Here is a 15,481-nt window from a genome sequence, read left to right as displayed (position 1 = left end):
GGTGTCTTTTTCTTCTTTTCCTGTTTTCTTTTAAAAACTTTTAAATAATATAACTTTTAAATTTTGCGGACGTTAGGGATAATACAACTTGTAGTTTATGTGTGCTTGTATATATATTATGTGATATGTGATGTTGGCTGTTGTAAAAGTCTTGGGAAGGTCCAATTTGCAGGGTATAAACACTCTTAAAATTCTACAGTGATCATGACACAACTGCTGTTGTGAAATTTTAATTATAATTGACTTTAGATAATGTGATTGTGTCTGTAGTTATATGAGTACTTATACGTGTTCAAGGCTTGAGGGATGAGGGATATTTCATATTCTGAGTCGGTCACATCTAAAATTTTGGGGATATTGTATATGTGTGTCTATGCAGTACCGTCAATTTTTAATATAAGGGTTAGTTTGACATTTAATTTAGTCATAAATATAAGATTTTATTTCACTTTGTATCCCAGATTTATCTTTTTTTTTTAAGTAGCTTTTGTAATAGTTGCACATGTTAAATATTTCATCAAATAGTAGTTCTAGTTGATACACATGATTAGTAAGAATATTTTAGAGAAGACAAAATTTATTTATTACAACTAATTAACTTAATTAATTTTCTTAATTTACTCAAATTAGTTAACTAGCTCTTGGAGTTAATACTATTTCGGTTTTTAATATAAGATTTTGTTTGATTTTTATTTTGATCCTAAACATAGGACCTAAATTTACTTTATCTTTCATACTTATTCATTTTTTTCCCCAAGATAGTCCTAATAATGGTAATTCTTAATAAACTTGGTGAGCAAGGACATTTTAAAAAATAGAACACATATTTATTACAAATAACTAACTTAATTTATTTTTTTAATTTACTCAAATTAGTGAGGTAGTATTTGTTTATTTCAAAATAACTAAAGTGAGGGTTCCGTGTTTTTGTGTGATAAAAAACTATAGAAAAATGTTAAAACATGCATGGATCAAATATTAACAACAACTTGTAAATAAAATATTTGCTTCAACAAAAAAATTATTGTAAATAATAGAGAGTTATCATGTTGTTTGAAAAGCACATTTGGGACAATATTTAGGTTAAATTTTTTATATTTATTATGTTAATTTTTTTAATCCCACATAGTTACGTGTTCTATTTTTAAAATATTAGCTTTAGTATCATTTAATTATAAATGCACACAACAAAACATATATCATATATAATCGGAGAGCTCAACATATCTAAGTCACTTGATTTAAATATTTTCTGTTGAAAATAACTTCAAACTTTCTCTTTACGTTTTACATTAAAAGACCTAAAATGGGTCCCACTTTACCATCAAAATAAAATGATCCGCATTGATGGCATTTAATTGCAACTTTTCCCTCAAAGGATCGATAAATCAGGGATCACCCCTACAAACTCAGCCTTTTCCCTCGTTGATCTAACTATTCTAATGTATTGGTACATTTATTTAATAATTAAATAAATAAGATAAGCAGTTTAACACGATAATAATAGCTGGTAAGTTTTTAAAACTATTTTTCTTATATTTAAAAAAAATACTTATATCAAGTTTTTTATATCTATTTTGTCTGTTCTTAAATCACACATAAACATGTGTCCTAATTTTCTTACATGATTTTGTAGTTTAATGATAGTATTTTAAAAGTAGGACATATGACTAAGTGTAATTGGAAAACTTGACATAATTGATACATAAAAATTGGCCTAAGTAATATTTAATTTAATAAAAGGTTAATTAATTTAATTTAATATAATACATATTTTTTTAAAATTTGAAAATTCAATTATGAATTTTTTTGGGTGTAAACTCAGAATATTCTAAGTCATTTTGGATTTGAGAATAACGTCTGTAAGGTTAGAAGCGTTAAGGTCAAAACTCTCCTAACAAATGTGTTTCTCAGGATTTGAACTTGTATTTCCCTCTATGGGTATTATTTCAACCAACAGCTTGTTGGTCATTAATTATCAATTTTAATGTAACATGAATTACATATAAATTAAAAGTTAAAAGTAATTATGAATTTTATCAATATACAGTGTAATATAATTGAAGTTGAACTGTCCTTAATTGTCGCTTTGGGGTTACTCCAAAAATTAACCGAATTAATGCAATATAGTGCAAAACTCGGGTCGTTTCACTTTGAGGAGCCGAAAAACGAAATTAAACCCTAGTAAATAAATGCAAGTAACCTAAATTATAAAAAGAGATTTTTGATTTTGAAAAGCTGTTAATTAAATACTACGAATCAAATTGAAATTAAAATACTTTTTTTTATATTTTCTTTTATATAAAAGATTATTGAAATAACTGAAAATAAAAGAAATGAAAATGAGACACACAAATAACACTGATAAAAATCAATCCTCCAATTCAACAACGCAGGCAATCATCACTCTAAAAGATGTGGGAGTTAAAAACAATGAATTAAGAATTATAATTAAGCTTTTGATCCAACAACCGAGCCACCTCGAGTTGCCACAAAATATTTTCCTAAAATCCCAACTTACTAACTGCAACCAGAATAGTAAAATGGGATTAAGGATGCTAAAAACCAATGCTTAATTAGAACTCTTAAATCCAAAATAACAGAATTAAAGCTAGCAAGAGACTATATGATCCAAAATTCTAAGCCACCTTAGAAAACCACAATATATTAATTCCAACGTCAATACAAATGTCATAACCACAACATTATAATTGAGATCAAAACTATAAACAGCCCAATGTCAAATACTAAGCAATAATTCAGTCACAATAATCCCTAAATATAATCAGATTAAGCAATACAATTATCCCAATAATCAGAAAAACTATCCTAAGACCTAGGAATTGTTAAACAATTATTGAGCAAGAAATTAAAGAAACTAGAACTCCCCCTTAAAGATCTAAGCTCCTGCCATTATTGTTGAATTGGAGAATCAGAGGATCTTAGCCACGGATTGCCATAAGGAATGCCATATTCAGAATTTTGTTGCGGTTTGCCATGGAAAAATACTGTTCACGCCGTCAGCTCCCTGCTTCGTCCTCCGTTCTGCTCGCTGTTGATTGGAGAAAACAGAGGAAGGTGATGATGGACTGGACCGATGGAAGGACCTCTCTCTTCTCTCGCCGCCTCCAACTCTGTTCTCCCCTTCTGCGTGTGTGTGTTCGGCGTGTTCGTGTGTGTGTTCGGCGCCTCCCTTGCGTGTCTCTCTTTCTCAGCGCCGCTTCGTCTCTGCCTCTCCTAATTGAAGAAGATAATACTATATATTAGGGGTGGAGCAAAACGCAACGTTTTGCTCCCCCTTTTATTATTTTATTATTATTTTCTTTTCTTTTCTTTTCTTTTTTTTTTTATATTTTTGAATCTTCCAAGAACCTGCAAGCAAAATTCAAGGATAAGGTAGCATTAATTGTCCTAAAAAATCAATTAATCACAATTAAATCAAAATATGACAATTTTGCCCCTATAAAATAATAATTCAAAATAAAACAAAATAAATCAATTAAGGCAAAAAAGGACCAATTAAGCTGACAAAACTCATATAAAAGATACCAAAATATATAAAAATAATTGAGTTTGTCAATAATATATATTTTTACCAGACTAATATGTCGCATGAAAAATATTTAAAATTTGGATATTTTCAAAAACTAACAATCTTTTTTTAGCCAATATCTTCGAGATGTATTACTCCTATTTGTACTTTTCAGCATGCGTCTTTCATTTTTTTCGTATGGTACTTTATCTATTTCCTTACCCGATAACCCCATCCCATGTTGGATGTGATCCCACGGCCACGTAGGCATTACGTAGCTGTCGCGCTTCAAAATTCCCCTCTTGCTTTCTCGTCCATGATTATCGTTTATCCTCACCACCGTGGCTAGACGTTAAAAAAAGATCAGCTTCAATTGATGCCCACAAGTTGCATTTGCTCCACATATATTTAGCCAACTCGTTTTTGCAACGCTTTCACTTTCTGCAAAAATTTCAAGTCTTTTGCTGCTTGCTCGTGTTCATTTATCGTCCACACTTTCGGGGTTTGATTTTTTGTCCCTTGGTTCTGCAACTGCAAGGTAGGGGCAGTCAAATCAAGGAGTTCATAATTTAACTAAAATATCTTAAATTTTAAGCCGGGTATCAATAAGTGAAGCAACGGATTGCAAATGAGGTTCTTCCCGTGGTGTTCTATAGCTTGGTGAGCATTATCACTATGACGGAGTCACTTGCTTACTGCCAAAGCTTCAAGGTACCATCTTCATATTGTTCTTCACTCTGTTTGTGGTCTGTCTCGACTTTGTTTGCTCTTAATGTAAATGAGTGCTTCTTGTGGTTTTGTTGTGATACGGAGCTATGACATTTTTCTCCATGTTTCTCTTTGTTCCCTCCGAGTGAAAGGTTAAAAGGGGAAGAATGGAAATTAAAGACTTTTCAACTTCAAAATTGCTGCTTAATCTAATGTCTATTCAAATTTAATTTGAATGACCTGTATTTGGTTTCCTCTGAGAAAACCGCAATTGACATTTGTAAACGGTTAAATATGAACCTGTTGCTTAATGCCGATATCCGTTAGTCTGGTTTTAAACGTTGTGGTTAATATGTAGAAAGGGAGTTCTTGAGTGTTTGTTACTACAAGGAGTTGCAATTCCAATCCTTCACATTGAAGGGAATGGGAAACAATGGAAACTAAAGGTTTTAAACTTGGAAATTGCTGCTTAGATCAATGTATATTCAAGTAAAATTTGTATAAGCCAGGTATTCACAGTGTAAATTGCCTAATATGAACTTGCTGCTAAATGTGCATAGTTGAATAGTTGAGGCATTCTAACATTTCCTTGGAATTTCCATGCAGGGCTATGATAGAACCAAACAGAAGAGTCCAAATTGGGTTTACAATCATGCTATTTCATCAATTTGTAGAAATTCTGTTTTCATGATATATTCAGATAACAAACCAGGGCCACCACTATTATCCCACCGAGTTAATAACAGGATAAGTCATGGAATTTCTGTGTCAAAAAATTGTTTTGGAAACACAAGTTCCTTTGCATCCTCATTCTCTGGTTGGAAAGGGTTCTATTTCTCTAAGTACCGGCCAGGGCACTGGGAGGGGTTGCGGGCTAATGTGGCATATGATGTTGCGGGTGCTATTGAAGTCATCAATGATTTAGGATTGGATACTCTTACATTCTTGGCTGTGACTGTCTTGATTGTACCCACATTCAAATTAATTAAAGCCAGTCCTGTAAGAATCTCTTGGTCTTTTATTTATTTTTTCTTAATAGATTCAGCTCTTCAAAATTACATATTCTTAATTGTTATAATTGTTATGTACATGAATCCCCATATTGATGTTACCATTTATTTATTTATTTTTGGCCGACAATTTTACCAGTTCAAAATGTTGGGAAAATGGCATAGACCCAGAATAGAAAGATGCATGACTTCATTCTTAATGAGTAGCAGCATAATTTGTGGATTGGATTTTTATGATCTACAGCTAATTCTATAACGCATTTGGTAATGACCGTGTTAATCTGCATGGCCTACTGGAGATTTTATGCTTTATTTTTATTATTTAGTCTCTCATGTGCTTGTGCGTGAATTCATTTTTTGCCCATTACTTGGTCATCGCTACATGGACCTAAAAACGTAAGAAATTATGTTTATATACCTTGAAGTTGAAGTTACTGTTCTATGTAATACAAAGCATACAGGTTAGGAGTCAATGGGAACTAATGCATTTAATGCTGCCGTTAGTTTATGCTTATGCAAAAAATGAGAATGCCTTTTATACAAAAAAGTTGATGAATGTATAGAAACATATGTCAAAATTAATATAACTTCCATCAACATGCATGCTTCAGATTTCGAATATGATATAGCAGTGATAATTTGTTGAGAGTTTATATATATATGGAATTTTTGAGATTAATACATATAATCAATTTTATTTTCCATATTATACACATAACTGAAAAAAATGATTTCTGTTTTCAGATTCTTGGCTTCTTCTTTGCTGGAGTAGTACTCAATCAGTTTGGTTTAATTAGAAACCTAACAGATGTTAAAGTTTTGTCTGAATGGGGCATCCTTTTCTTGGTAAGATAAATCTCAGCTACCTAAGGTCTCAATGTTCTTGTTTATGATTAGTTGTTATCAAAAACTTAAGCACTGAAATAATGATACATACAACAAGAAAAGCATGCTAGAGTGCATGGGAGCTGATATTACTAAAAAGTGAAGTCAACATCGAGTTATTTTCATTTGCTATTCTATCTCCTTATGGGTGTTGGAAGATGGATTCAATATAGACACTGCGGTCAACTTATAGTAATTTCCCTTTATTGGGTGTCTCATGGAGGATTTATCCTGTGGAAGTATTTATGCATAATTTATATAGCCTATATCAATAGATATAGCTTCTATGACTGTGTATGTGCTTCAGCTGTGAATTTCCATTTAAATTAATCAATTCGTTTTCTTCACAGGCCCTGTAACTCATAGTGATTGGTATGAAGTAGTTTTTTTTTCTTTGTTTGCCCCCCTTTTTCGGGTCTTGAACAATGACTTCTGCCTGTATAATCATGATGTTAAAACTTTGGATTATGTTAATATGGTGTTTGAAAAGTAGTATGCATGTGGAAATATGACTGGAGGTTTTAAAAGAAGGTTTTCTGAATCTTAAAGATGAATAGAGCAACTTGTATTCTTGTCATGTTTGCAAAAAACCCGTATAAACACTGTATTACTTTGCTAAAGTGTTGCTTATTTCTTTTCAGCTGTTTGAGATGGGTTTAGAGCTTTCACTTGCACGTCTGAAAGCTCTTGCCAAATATGCCTTTGGAATGGGATTGGCTCAGGTATGTATGGCACTTTCAGGGTATCAATGAGCCCGCAAAAATATTTTCTTTAGACATTTTATTGAATTCATTCATCGATTAGGGATTGAATTCTTATAAATATTCTCTTTATCATAGATAAAGACCTTGATATTTCATGCATGCTTTATGATTGTCTTAGAAACTGAGAGGAAAGTACCAGTACATTAAACAATCCCTATCTGTTTGCCATTTTTTTCCTTATTTTGTTTTTGGGTAAAACTTATTTGAAGGTCGCATTATCTACTTTGGCATTCACTGCTTTTGAACTTCCACCAAATGGAGCTATTGGTACAAAAATTTTGGAGTTCCTTTTCCACTCTAGGTCTGATCTGGTAAGATTTTTCTCTCTCTTGTGTCTCTATTTTGGAATAAAATGTCCTTACTTCTTCACTAAAAGACGAAATAATATAGTGCTATTCAAGTGATTTCTGTGTTAAAGCATAGTTAATGGAATGGTTTTTAATTCATTTTTCCATACCCCACTAAATGGAAGACTTTGGTGAAATGACCTAATTGCTCATACTCGCATGCATATAACTGATGTAACTTATTTGATGGTTGCAAGCCAGCATCTAGTTGACAATTTACTATCTTGGGTTCCCTTGTATGCCTTACAGCCTTAGCTCTTTCTCATGAGACAACTCAAGACAGGAGACATATTTTAGATGACTCATATCATGTTCATTACATTCTGGGGTCCTTGAATTTTAACTGTGGAACTAGATTCATTTGATGCATTGGTGATCGCGCAACCCTCAAGGGTTGACTAATAGGCTTTGATTTCATGCTGTTAAGAGTTATAGAATCTATTCTTGGTCCCTTACGAGGGGCTTGAGCTATATAGGGCAAGTGGTTCCTTGACATTGTACTTGATTCTAGTTAACAATGTGTGTGTGTGTTTGTTATTTTTCCATCTTCATTAGCTTATTGACCTTTTTTTATGTCAAACATTGCTTTCTTTCTTTCTCTTTCTCTTTTATCTTTTTTTTCGTAGAAGACTTTTTTCATTCTTTATTTTCTTTATTATTTGGCAAAGTTTTGACAGTGCAGCATGAGGCGACATGCTGTGTTCTGTTATGAAATTTCCTGTGCTTTAAATTTGAGTTAAGGGATTTCTGTCAACTGAATAATTGTACTGCAATGAATCTAGTTTTCAAGTTGGAATTCAAGTTACAGCTCGCAAGAAAGGTTTTGTATTCAAACAGGCCTAGAAGAGGGTCCATGAGTTTGTTCTGTTGGTCTAATTTTTTGTTTGTAGGTGAACATCAGGAGTGTTGATGAAGCTGTAGTGATTGGTGCTGCTCTATCTCTCTCATCTTCTGCATTTGTTCTACAGGTATTTGTTATTTTGAACCTCTATACCAGCTGATTCTATCACTTTGTATTTACAAGAAGAGAAGCGCCTGACATTTTGTTCTGTTATAATATTCAGGCTATATAACTGTGCCTTTATTTTGCATTTCCGAATATGCATTCTGCAAGTATCCTGTTTTTTAACCTATTTCTATAACTTTCATTCATCAATACTCAGAGCTCCTAAGAAGAAAACTCCCCTTGGTGGGCAAAAGAAAAGCAGGGGCTCTGTTTATAGTGACAAAAAATATTATTGAATGATTTTTAATTGAGGCAAAACGAGGGAGGGTTATTTTGCTTAGGTAATGTGAACAAGCACATCCTTGATTTTGTAGTGTGATTGTCATGTTTACCTTTCAACATTGCATCTAATTTCAGTATAAAGTCTCAATAGGAATACCAGTAATTCTGGTCTTTCATTTGCATTATTGATATAACCAAAATAACAAGCTGATTTAGAAAGCTGAAATTCTTTGTATCCTTCTGTCCATATATCCCTCCTTTATACTCTATTTTGAAATAATCGGTTCCTTGAAGATAATATCCCTTTACTTAATCTTTATGTGAATTGCCCCTTTATACCTACAGCTTCACGATGATTCTTTTTCTTTTGGTGAGCAATTTTTGGATATGTCGCCTTCTCTATGCAGTCCCTTTTTTTGATGTGTTATTTCTTGCTCTGCTGTACAGTGTTTATTGAAAGGAACTATGGTGAAAATAACGAGTCTTCTACATTTGGGTGATTCTAGTTGAGTGATAAACATAAAAAACCATTATGATAATAATTTGGCTAACTTGCTTACGAAGTGTATATAAATCTAGCTTCTTGCAGAGAGAGGGGAACTTCCTACAAGATTTGGTTCGGCAACACTTGGAATACTTCTTTTGCAGGTTTTTTTTCTCACATTCTTTGCTTGACTTCATTGTCTTTGTCAATTTACTGTGTAGAAGATGGAAGTCCTTTAATATGTTATAATGTACCTGTTAATTGTTTGCTGGTATAACATTCTAGATTGAGTTGAGAAGTAGGATGTTAGACCAGACGAAAGTTAATTTAGTCCCTGTTTCTGTCTGTTATATGCAGGACATAGCTGTTGTTCCACTCTTGGTCGTTCTTCCAATACTCGAGAGCCAGGTGAGATGTTAAGTGTGAATAATATTTAAACTGTTGTCCCTATGACAACCCACTTTTTTTCTCATGTTCTGTTTCTTTCCTTACTGAAAATTTTCGTGACTTGAATTTTTTTGGGAGGCAGCTAACAACTATGACCTAATGCCAACTTTGAGATTATATTCAATTCGTTCTTCTGCTTACAGATGCATCAATTCATTCATTGATGGCTGACTCTTTTCTTTCTGATCCGTGTGTACAGAATTTGGCTCAGGAAAGTATTTGGCCAATGCTTGCTCAAGAAAGTTTAAAGGCTTTGGGTGGATTGGGCCTGTTGTCCCTTGGGGGAAAGTATATTCTTAGGAGAGTTTTTGAGGTATGTATCATATTCACCTAAAAAAGGCATTTAGTTCCCTAAGATGAAAGAAAAAACATTAGAACTCATTTTCATTTATTCTAGGCAGTAAACTGTTGGTTAAACTCAGGTTGTTGCAGATTCAAGGAGCTCAGAGGCTTTTGTTGCTCTATGCTTGCTTACCATTGCTGGGACTTCACTTGTGACACAGAAATTGGGATTTAGTGATACGGTCTTGCTTTTCCTTTTTCCCGTACTAGAATTTTAATTTTGGGATGGATACGGTATAGCTGAGAATCATTAATGACAATTGTGTGGAACTGTCATTATGCAGCTTGGAGCATTTTTGGCTGGGGCAATCTTAGCAGAGACAAATTTTAGGACACAGATTGAAGCTGACATAAGGCCATTCAGAGGCTTACTTATTGGGTTATTTTTCCTAACTACAGGCACCTCCATTGATATGCAGGTAATGCTACTATTGCTTGTGGTATAAATAAAATTCCTTTTCATTCCTCTTTTGCAGCGTTATTATTGGTTTGGTTTCATGTATTCGCTTGAGTGCAAGCTTCAACTATCTAATTCACACAAGACAGTGTGGCTATTCAACAGGAACCTTGTTGTATACTGAACAGCATAGACATTTATCAGTAACATCGGTATCGATTATTACAATTGAATCACAGCTTCAGACCTAAAAGTACAGTGCCCAGTCTCACACAAACACTCAACAGATCACAGCATTGAATCTTGATACAGGCTACATCACCAAAAGGGCAACAAAACTCCTAACAACAGCACAGGGGGTACAAATTTGGATATAGAATACAGTGGGAACTTAGTTTCCATATACGAAAAATTAGCACACCACACTTACACATATATATTGAAACCAATGAAAACATAACACCACAGTACATACTTGCTTTGACCATAGAAAAAGACAAGAACAAGCAACAGAGGCTGGCTTTCTGAGAGGCCAGATTGTTCTCCATGTTCTTTAATCAAACAGTTCTCCTCCCCCTTCCTATGGCAGGTTCCCTTCTAAATAATCTTTCAATCACTCCTCCAGATTCTTGGTGCATAGACCCCTGTATTATTTGTTGGTCCATCAGTTTCAGTCCCATTTTTGCTGTTTCCCTCCTTAAATAAAGTCTTTATGACACTGATAGGGTGAGTAGGCTGAGTAACAACACAGTACATGAATTTTAGTCTCAGTCCCATCCTCACAGTACATTTTGATGCCCTGTGATATAAGATTTTTGTTCATTAGCATCCTTGAGGCATGATTATAGGCCCTTTTTATGTTATCCATTTAACATCCTTAAAACATGCTTGAATGACATTCAGGTGAATTTTCTATTTTCATGTAATTGGGTGCATGAGTGAATTTCATTTGATGAATAATGATTGGCGTGATTATTGACTTGCTTTTGGAATGAATTTATGAAATGAGCCCACCCTCTTTATATTTTTTGTGTTTCAGCTGCTTTTCCGAGAGTGGCCAAATGTGCTTTCACTCTTGGCAGGTTTGATTGCCATCAAGACGTTGATTATAACAGCAATAGGTCCTCGTGTGGGACTTACATTGCAAGAAAGCGTAAGAATAGGATTGCTGCTGTCCCAAGGGGGCGAGTTTGGATTTGTCGTTTTCTCTTTGGCAAATAGGTGAGCAATGATTCAACTGAATGCCCTCTGATGCTATTGAATAAAGATTATCAAATCATATGTTAATTTAAAAATATTTCTGACGTCTTGGATGCAGCCTTGGAGTACTACCGCTCGAGCTCAACAAGCTTCTCATAATTGTTGTTGTATTGTCAATGGCATTAACCCCTTTTCTTAATGAGGCTGGGAGAAGAGCTGCTGAATTTATTGATGATAAGTTTGATACTGAAAATGTATGTTGCTACCATAGCACATAATTTTGAAAGTTATGTTACTCGTAACAGTTCATGCACAAAATGATTACTGGATCGCATGTTGGGTTACCGAAATAGCTGAAATATAATGTTTACATAAGCAATGTAATTTGTAGGTACAAAAATGGCTAACTTAAACAAATTTGCAGATAATATGGGACAAAAAGAAGAACTATAATGTCATCAATGTGAATGAATACATAAAAGTAAAATAAGTCTTATGGCTTCCTGTTAGCATTGGATTACAAGTAACATTGGCTAAGTACAAAGTCATCTGCAGAAAGCTTCTGAGGACATTGATTTCAACGCTAGCGAACCAGTTGTAATCCTTGGATTTGGGCAAACGGGTCAGGTAGGTCAACTAATACATTGTCAGATCTGTCATGTATATGAGCTGGATTCTAAATTTTTCTTTTTGATTCTGATATGGAGGTCCTTGCCAATTTCCTGTCCAATCCATTGGCTTCAGGAGGAGACAGTGACACAGCAGGATGGCCTTATGTGGCTTTTGATCTTGACCCAACAGTGGTAAAGGTTAGTGTATTCAAATGCTATGTATGCCTATTATCTATCTAGTGTACGGAAAGGTCTTTCTCCATTCCTTTAAAGAAGTTTAATTTCTCTGTTTCTGTTTTCTTTTCTATTTCAATTTTTAAAATATTCTTTTGAAGAGAATGCTCCAAGAATTTTCCTGCAATGTTATTTATTTTTTCTTGTCTTGCACTCTTCAGCAGCTTCCTCGAGATATGGGATATGATGTGGTAATAGTACTAGTAAGGGCAATAAGGTAAATAGGAAGGGGTAGTGGTCTATAAATAGAATAGGGAAAATCCCAAAAAATACCTCTTAAATCTCAAAATTCCAAATCAATCTTGTTTACTACACTTTAATAGAAATTAACTATACTTGAAAATCAAATGACAACACATTTTTGTAGTAATTCCTAATTTGAGATTTTGAAGTTCAAGGTATTTTTTTTGGGATTTTTCCAATAGGATACTAGAAGTTGTATTGGGTGTCCGTTGAATTGAATATTACTTTTTTACTATCAATGGTATCAGAGCCAGGTTTTAGGCTGCAGCTACCTGAGAGAATGAGAGTAAATTTGTAGACCACTACTCCGTCCTATTTACCTTATTTCCCTTACTAATGCTATTCCCACATACCAGGATATGAAGACAGCTACTCTTTATATATAGATTTGCACCTATTGTATTAGCTTTTCTTCTTCCGTCCTCCTTTGCCTCCCCCCATTTGGGATGATAATATTATAAGTGGCATTTGACCCTTCAAGTTGTAAATTTGGAATCTAATCTTCCTTTTATTTAGTATACTTTTATGTATTTTATCATTGATATGCTTGGCAGGCGGCTAGGAAACTTGGTTTCCCCATTCTCTATGGGGATGGTTCACGTCCAATTGTTCTTCAATCTGCCGGCATCTCTTCACCAAAAGCTATCATGGTTATGTACACTGGAAAGAAGAGGGCAATTGAAGCTGTTCAGAGGCTCCGATATACCTTCCCATCAGTAATAATCTCTTCCCCTTCCTCTGCCTTTTTCCTAGTTTGGTTCATTTAGTTCTCGTTGATATGTGAGAAGTCGAAAACTTGAACTGAATGCCTGTTTATCTTTATCTGATTTATTTTCTATTCCATTTTATTTGTTTTTGTTTTTTATTTTAAGTGTTCTGTTCTCAATTCTCTTTACCGTTCAAAGGAGTTGCTTTCTTTATCATGATATGCCATTTGCCAGATCCCAATCTATGCCAGAGCTCAAGATCTCAAGCATCTTTTGGATCTGAAGAAAGCAGGTGCAACTGATGTCATTTTGGAAAATGCAGAGGTATTTTGATCTCCCCCCCTCTACTGATAGTTGGGGCTTCAAACAACCCTTCATCAACCTTTCTTGGATATTACTGATTATATATATATTTATATATCTGCAGACAAGCTTACAGCTAGGTTCTAAACTTCTGAAAGGCCTCGGAATGATGTCTGATGATGTAGCATTTCTGGGTCAGCTGATGCGGGATTCCATGGAGCTACAAGCTCAAGAAGCACTCAGCAACTCTGAATATCGTGAATTAGATATGCTAAAATCGCTGCAGGTACTCCAAAATTTTTGAGGCAAAGATTAAGCTATATAGACCTTGTTTGGCATAAAATGGGAGTGGACCAGAAATGGGAGAGAGAATTTAGTCTAACATATGTCTGGTAAGGTTAGGAGAGAGATGGAATCATGTTAAGTAAATGATTGTACTATGTTTCCTTTCCTAATTTCCTTACCTAAATGAGAGGCTTCCTTTTTCCCTTAAATGAGGGAACTGCTTGGTTAAAAGATTTTCTTACAAGGTTCATGATCATCTTGACATGATAATACAAGAAGAAACTGAAATGTTTTCATTTTAAGGTGAGAGTAACTGATATGACTGAGGCTTGCAAACCAACATCGACAACTTCCCCAGAGTATGAATTTTCAGAATTGAACCAGACAGATCATGCTTCCACATCTAGAAGTCAGACGGAAATAGACTCCGAAGGGGATTATGAACTCAATCAATCAGTGAGTTCAGAAGGAAACGGCGTTTTGTATAGCGAGCAAGGTACTGAAGAAAACATGATGAATAGTTCTCAAGATGTAGGAGAGAAGAGTCTGGTGGATCCATCAACCCATTGAGGAACCCTAATGCTTCTAGGGATTCTTCTCGGTAATTTTACTTCACTAACCCATTATCTTAGTGTTGAATTCTTCTTGCAGACTCTGTCCATATATGTATAGGAAATTTGAGAGTTCTAGAGACCTTGTAAGACAGGATCTTTAGAGCACTGCAACTTCAATTTCAGTTCTTCAAAAACCACATATTGTATAGTCATATAAAATGATGAAATTAATTTATTTTGATTACATTGCTTTGTATAACCTAAATGATTGCATCACAAGCAATCTTTTAGCTGTTTGTTTTCCTATTGAGGGTTAATTCAGAAACTGCTGACCGTTTGTTCTTAACATTGTGATGTGGCAACTTGGCTTTGAAATAAGTTGTTTGGCTGAAGGGGATCCTCAAATAATTCATTGGCCAAGTTAGAGGAGAAAGGATTTAAAGCATTTATTTAGAGAAGTACCATGTGCATTTCTCTTTAAACTATTGAGGAAGTGATGTAGAAAGTAATACAAATACTATTTAATGGGAGGTGGTAAAAAAAGAAAAAAAAGAAATTTTTAATGAATGCAAGGGACAATATGTGGTTACTTTTTATATTTATGTCCTGAAATGGACTCATTGTTTTTTTAAGTTTGGTAATATTTGATCATGTTCTAGAGCATTTCAAGAATTTGTGCCTGAAAGTTGAAAGATAGTTTGGGATTCAATCCTTTTTTACATTAATCTTTTCTTTCCTAGGGGCGTATTGCTTAATCATCAATCATCAATTATATTTTAAAAACTTGGAATACCCGATATGTTTGAAAATGAATCGAGTATGAAATTATGAGATCCAAATATATTCAACTAATGAGATTTAAATAACACTTTGATTGAGATTTGAATAGATTAAATTAAATGGAAGACATTATAAATAAATGCGATTTCAAATAGAGGTTCAAATGAAGAAATTAATAATTAATTTTGAACTTGAATAGAATCTTAATTGGGATTTGAATATATTAAATTAAATGAAGAATATCATAATTAAATGATATGTCAATTGGAGGCTCAAATGGAGAAATAAATAATTAATTTCGAAGTTTTATCTATTCTTCATAAATTCTGCATCTCTAATTCAAATTTTTATCTATTCCCCATAAATTCCCTATAAATCTAATCAAATCTACTAGTCCGTACATAGCACAGGGAGAAATTT

The 15,481-nt window shown here is 33.8% G+C and overlaps 1 protein-coding gene across 1 annotated transcript; it reads left to right on the top strand.

Moving 5' to 3' along the window:
• Positions 1-3,962: 3,962 nt before the first annotated feature.
• LOC114738201 (K(+) efflux antiporter 3, chloroplastic) lies at positions 3,963-14,627 on the top strand. The gene is made up of 19 exons (XM_028926228.1): positions 3,963-4,243; positions 4,847-5,239; positions 5,995-6,096; positions 6,777-6,857; positions 7,109-7,210; positions 8,137-8,214; positions 9,054-9,122; positions 9,316-9,366; positions 9,605-9,718; positions 9,828-9,929; positions 10,032-10,166; positions 11,184-11,365; positions 11,463-11,598; positions 11,900-11,971; positions 12,052-12,153; positions 12,987-13,148; positions 13,374-13,463; positions 13,567-13,728; positions 14,031-14,627. Exons 1-19 carry the CDS (start codon positions 4,208-4,210, stop codon positions 14,295-14,297), a joined length of 2,436 nt encoding a protein of 811 aa, XP_028782061.1. The 5' UTR covers positions 3,963-4,207; the 3' UTR covers positions 14,298-14,627.
• The last annotated feature ends 854 nt before the right edge of the window (positions 14,628-15,481 follow it).

This window comes from Neltuma alba, unplaced genomic scaffold (genome assembly GCF_004799145.2).
Source record: "Neltuma alba isolate B1F8T4 unplaced genomic scaffold, ASM479914v2 tig00002809_pilon, whole genome shotgun sequence".
NCBI lineage: Eukaryota > Viridiplantae > Streptophyta > Magnoliopsida > Fabales > Fabaceae > Neltuma > Neltuma alba.
Note: the sequence above shows the minus strand (reverse complement) of the source record. Positions and strands in the feature narration are given on the sequence as shown.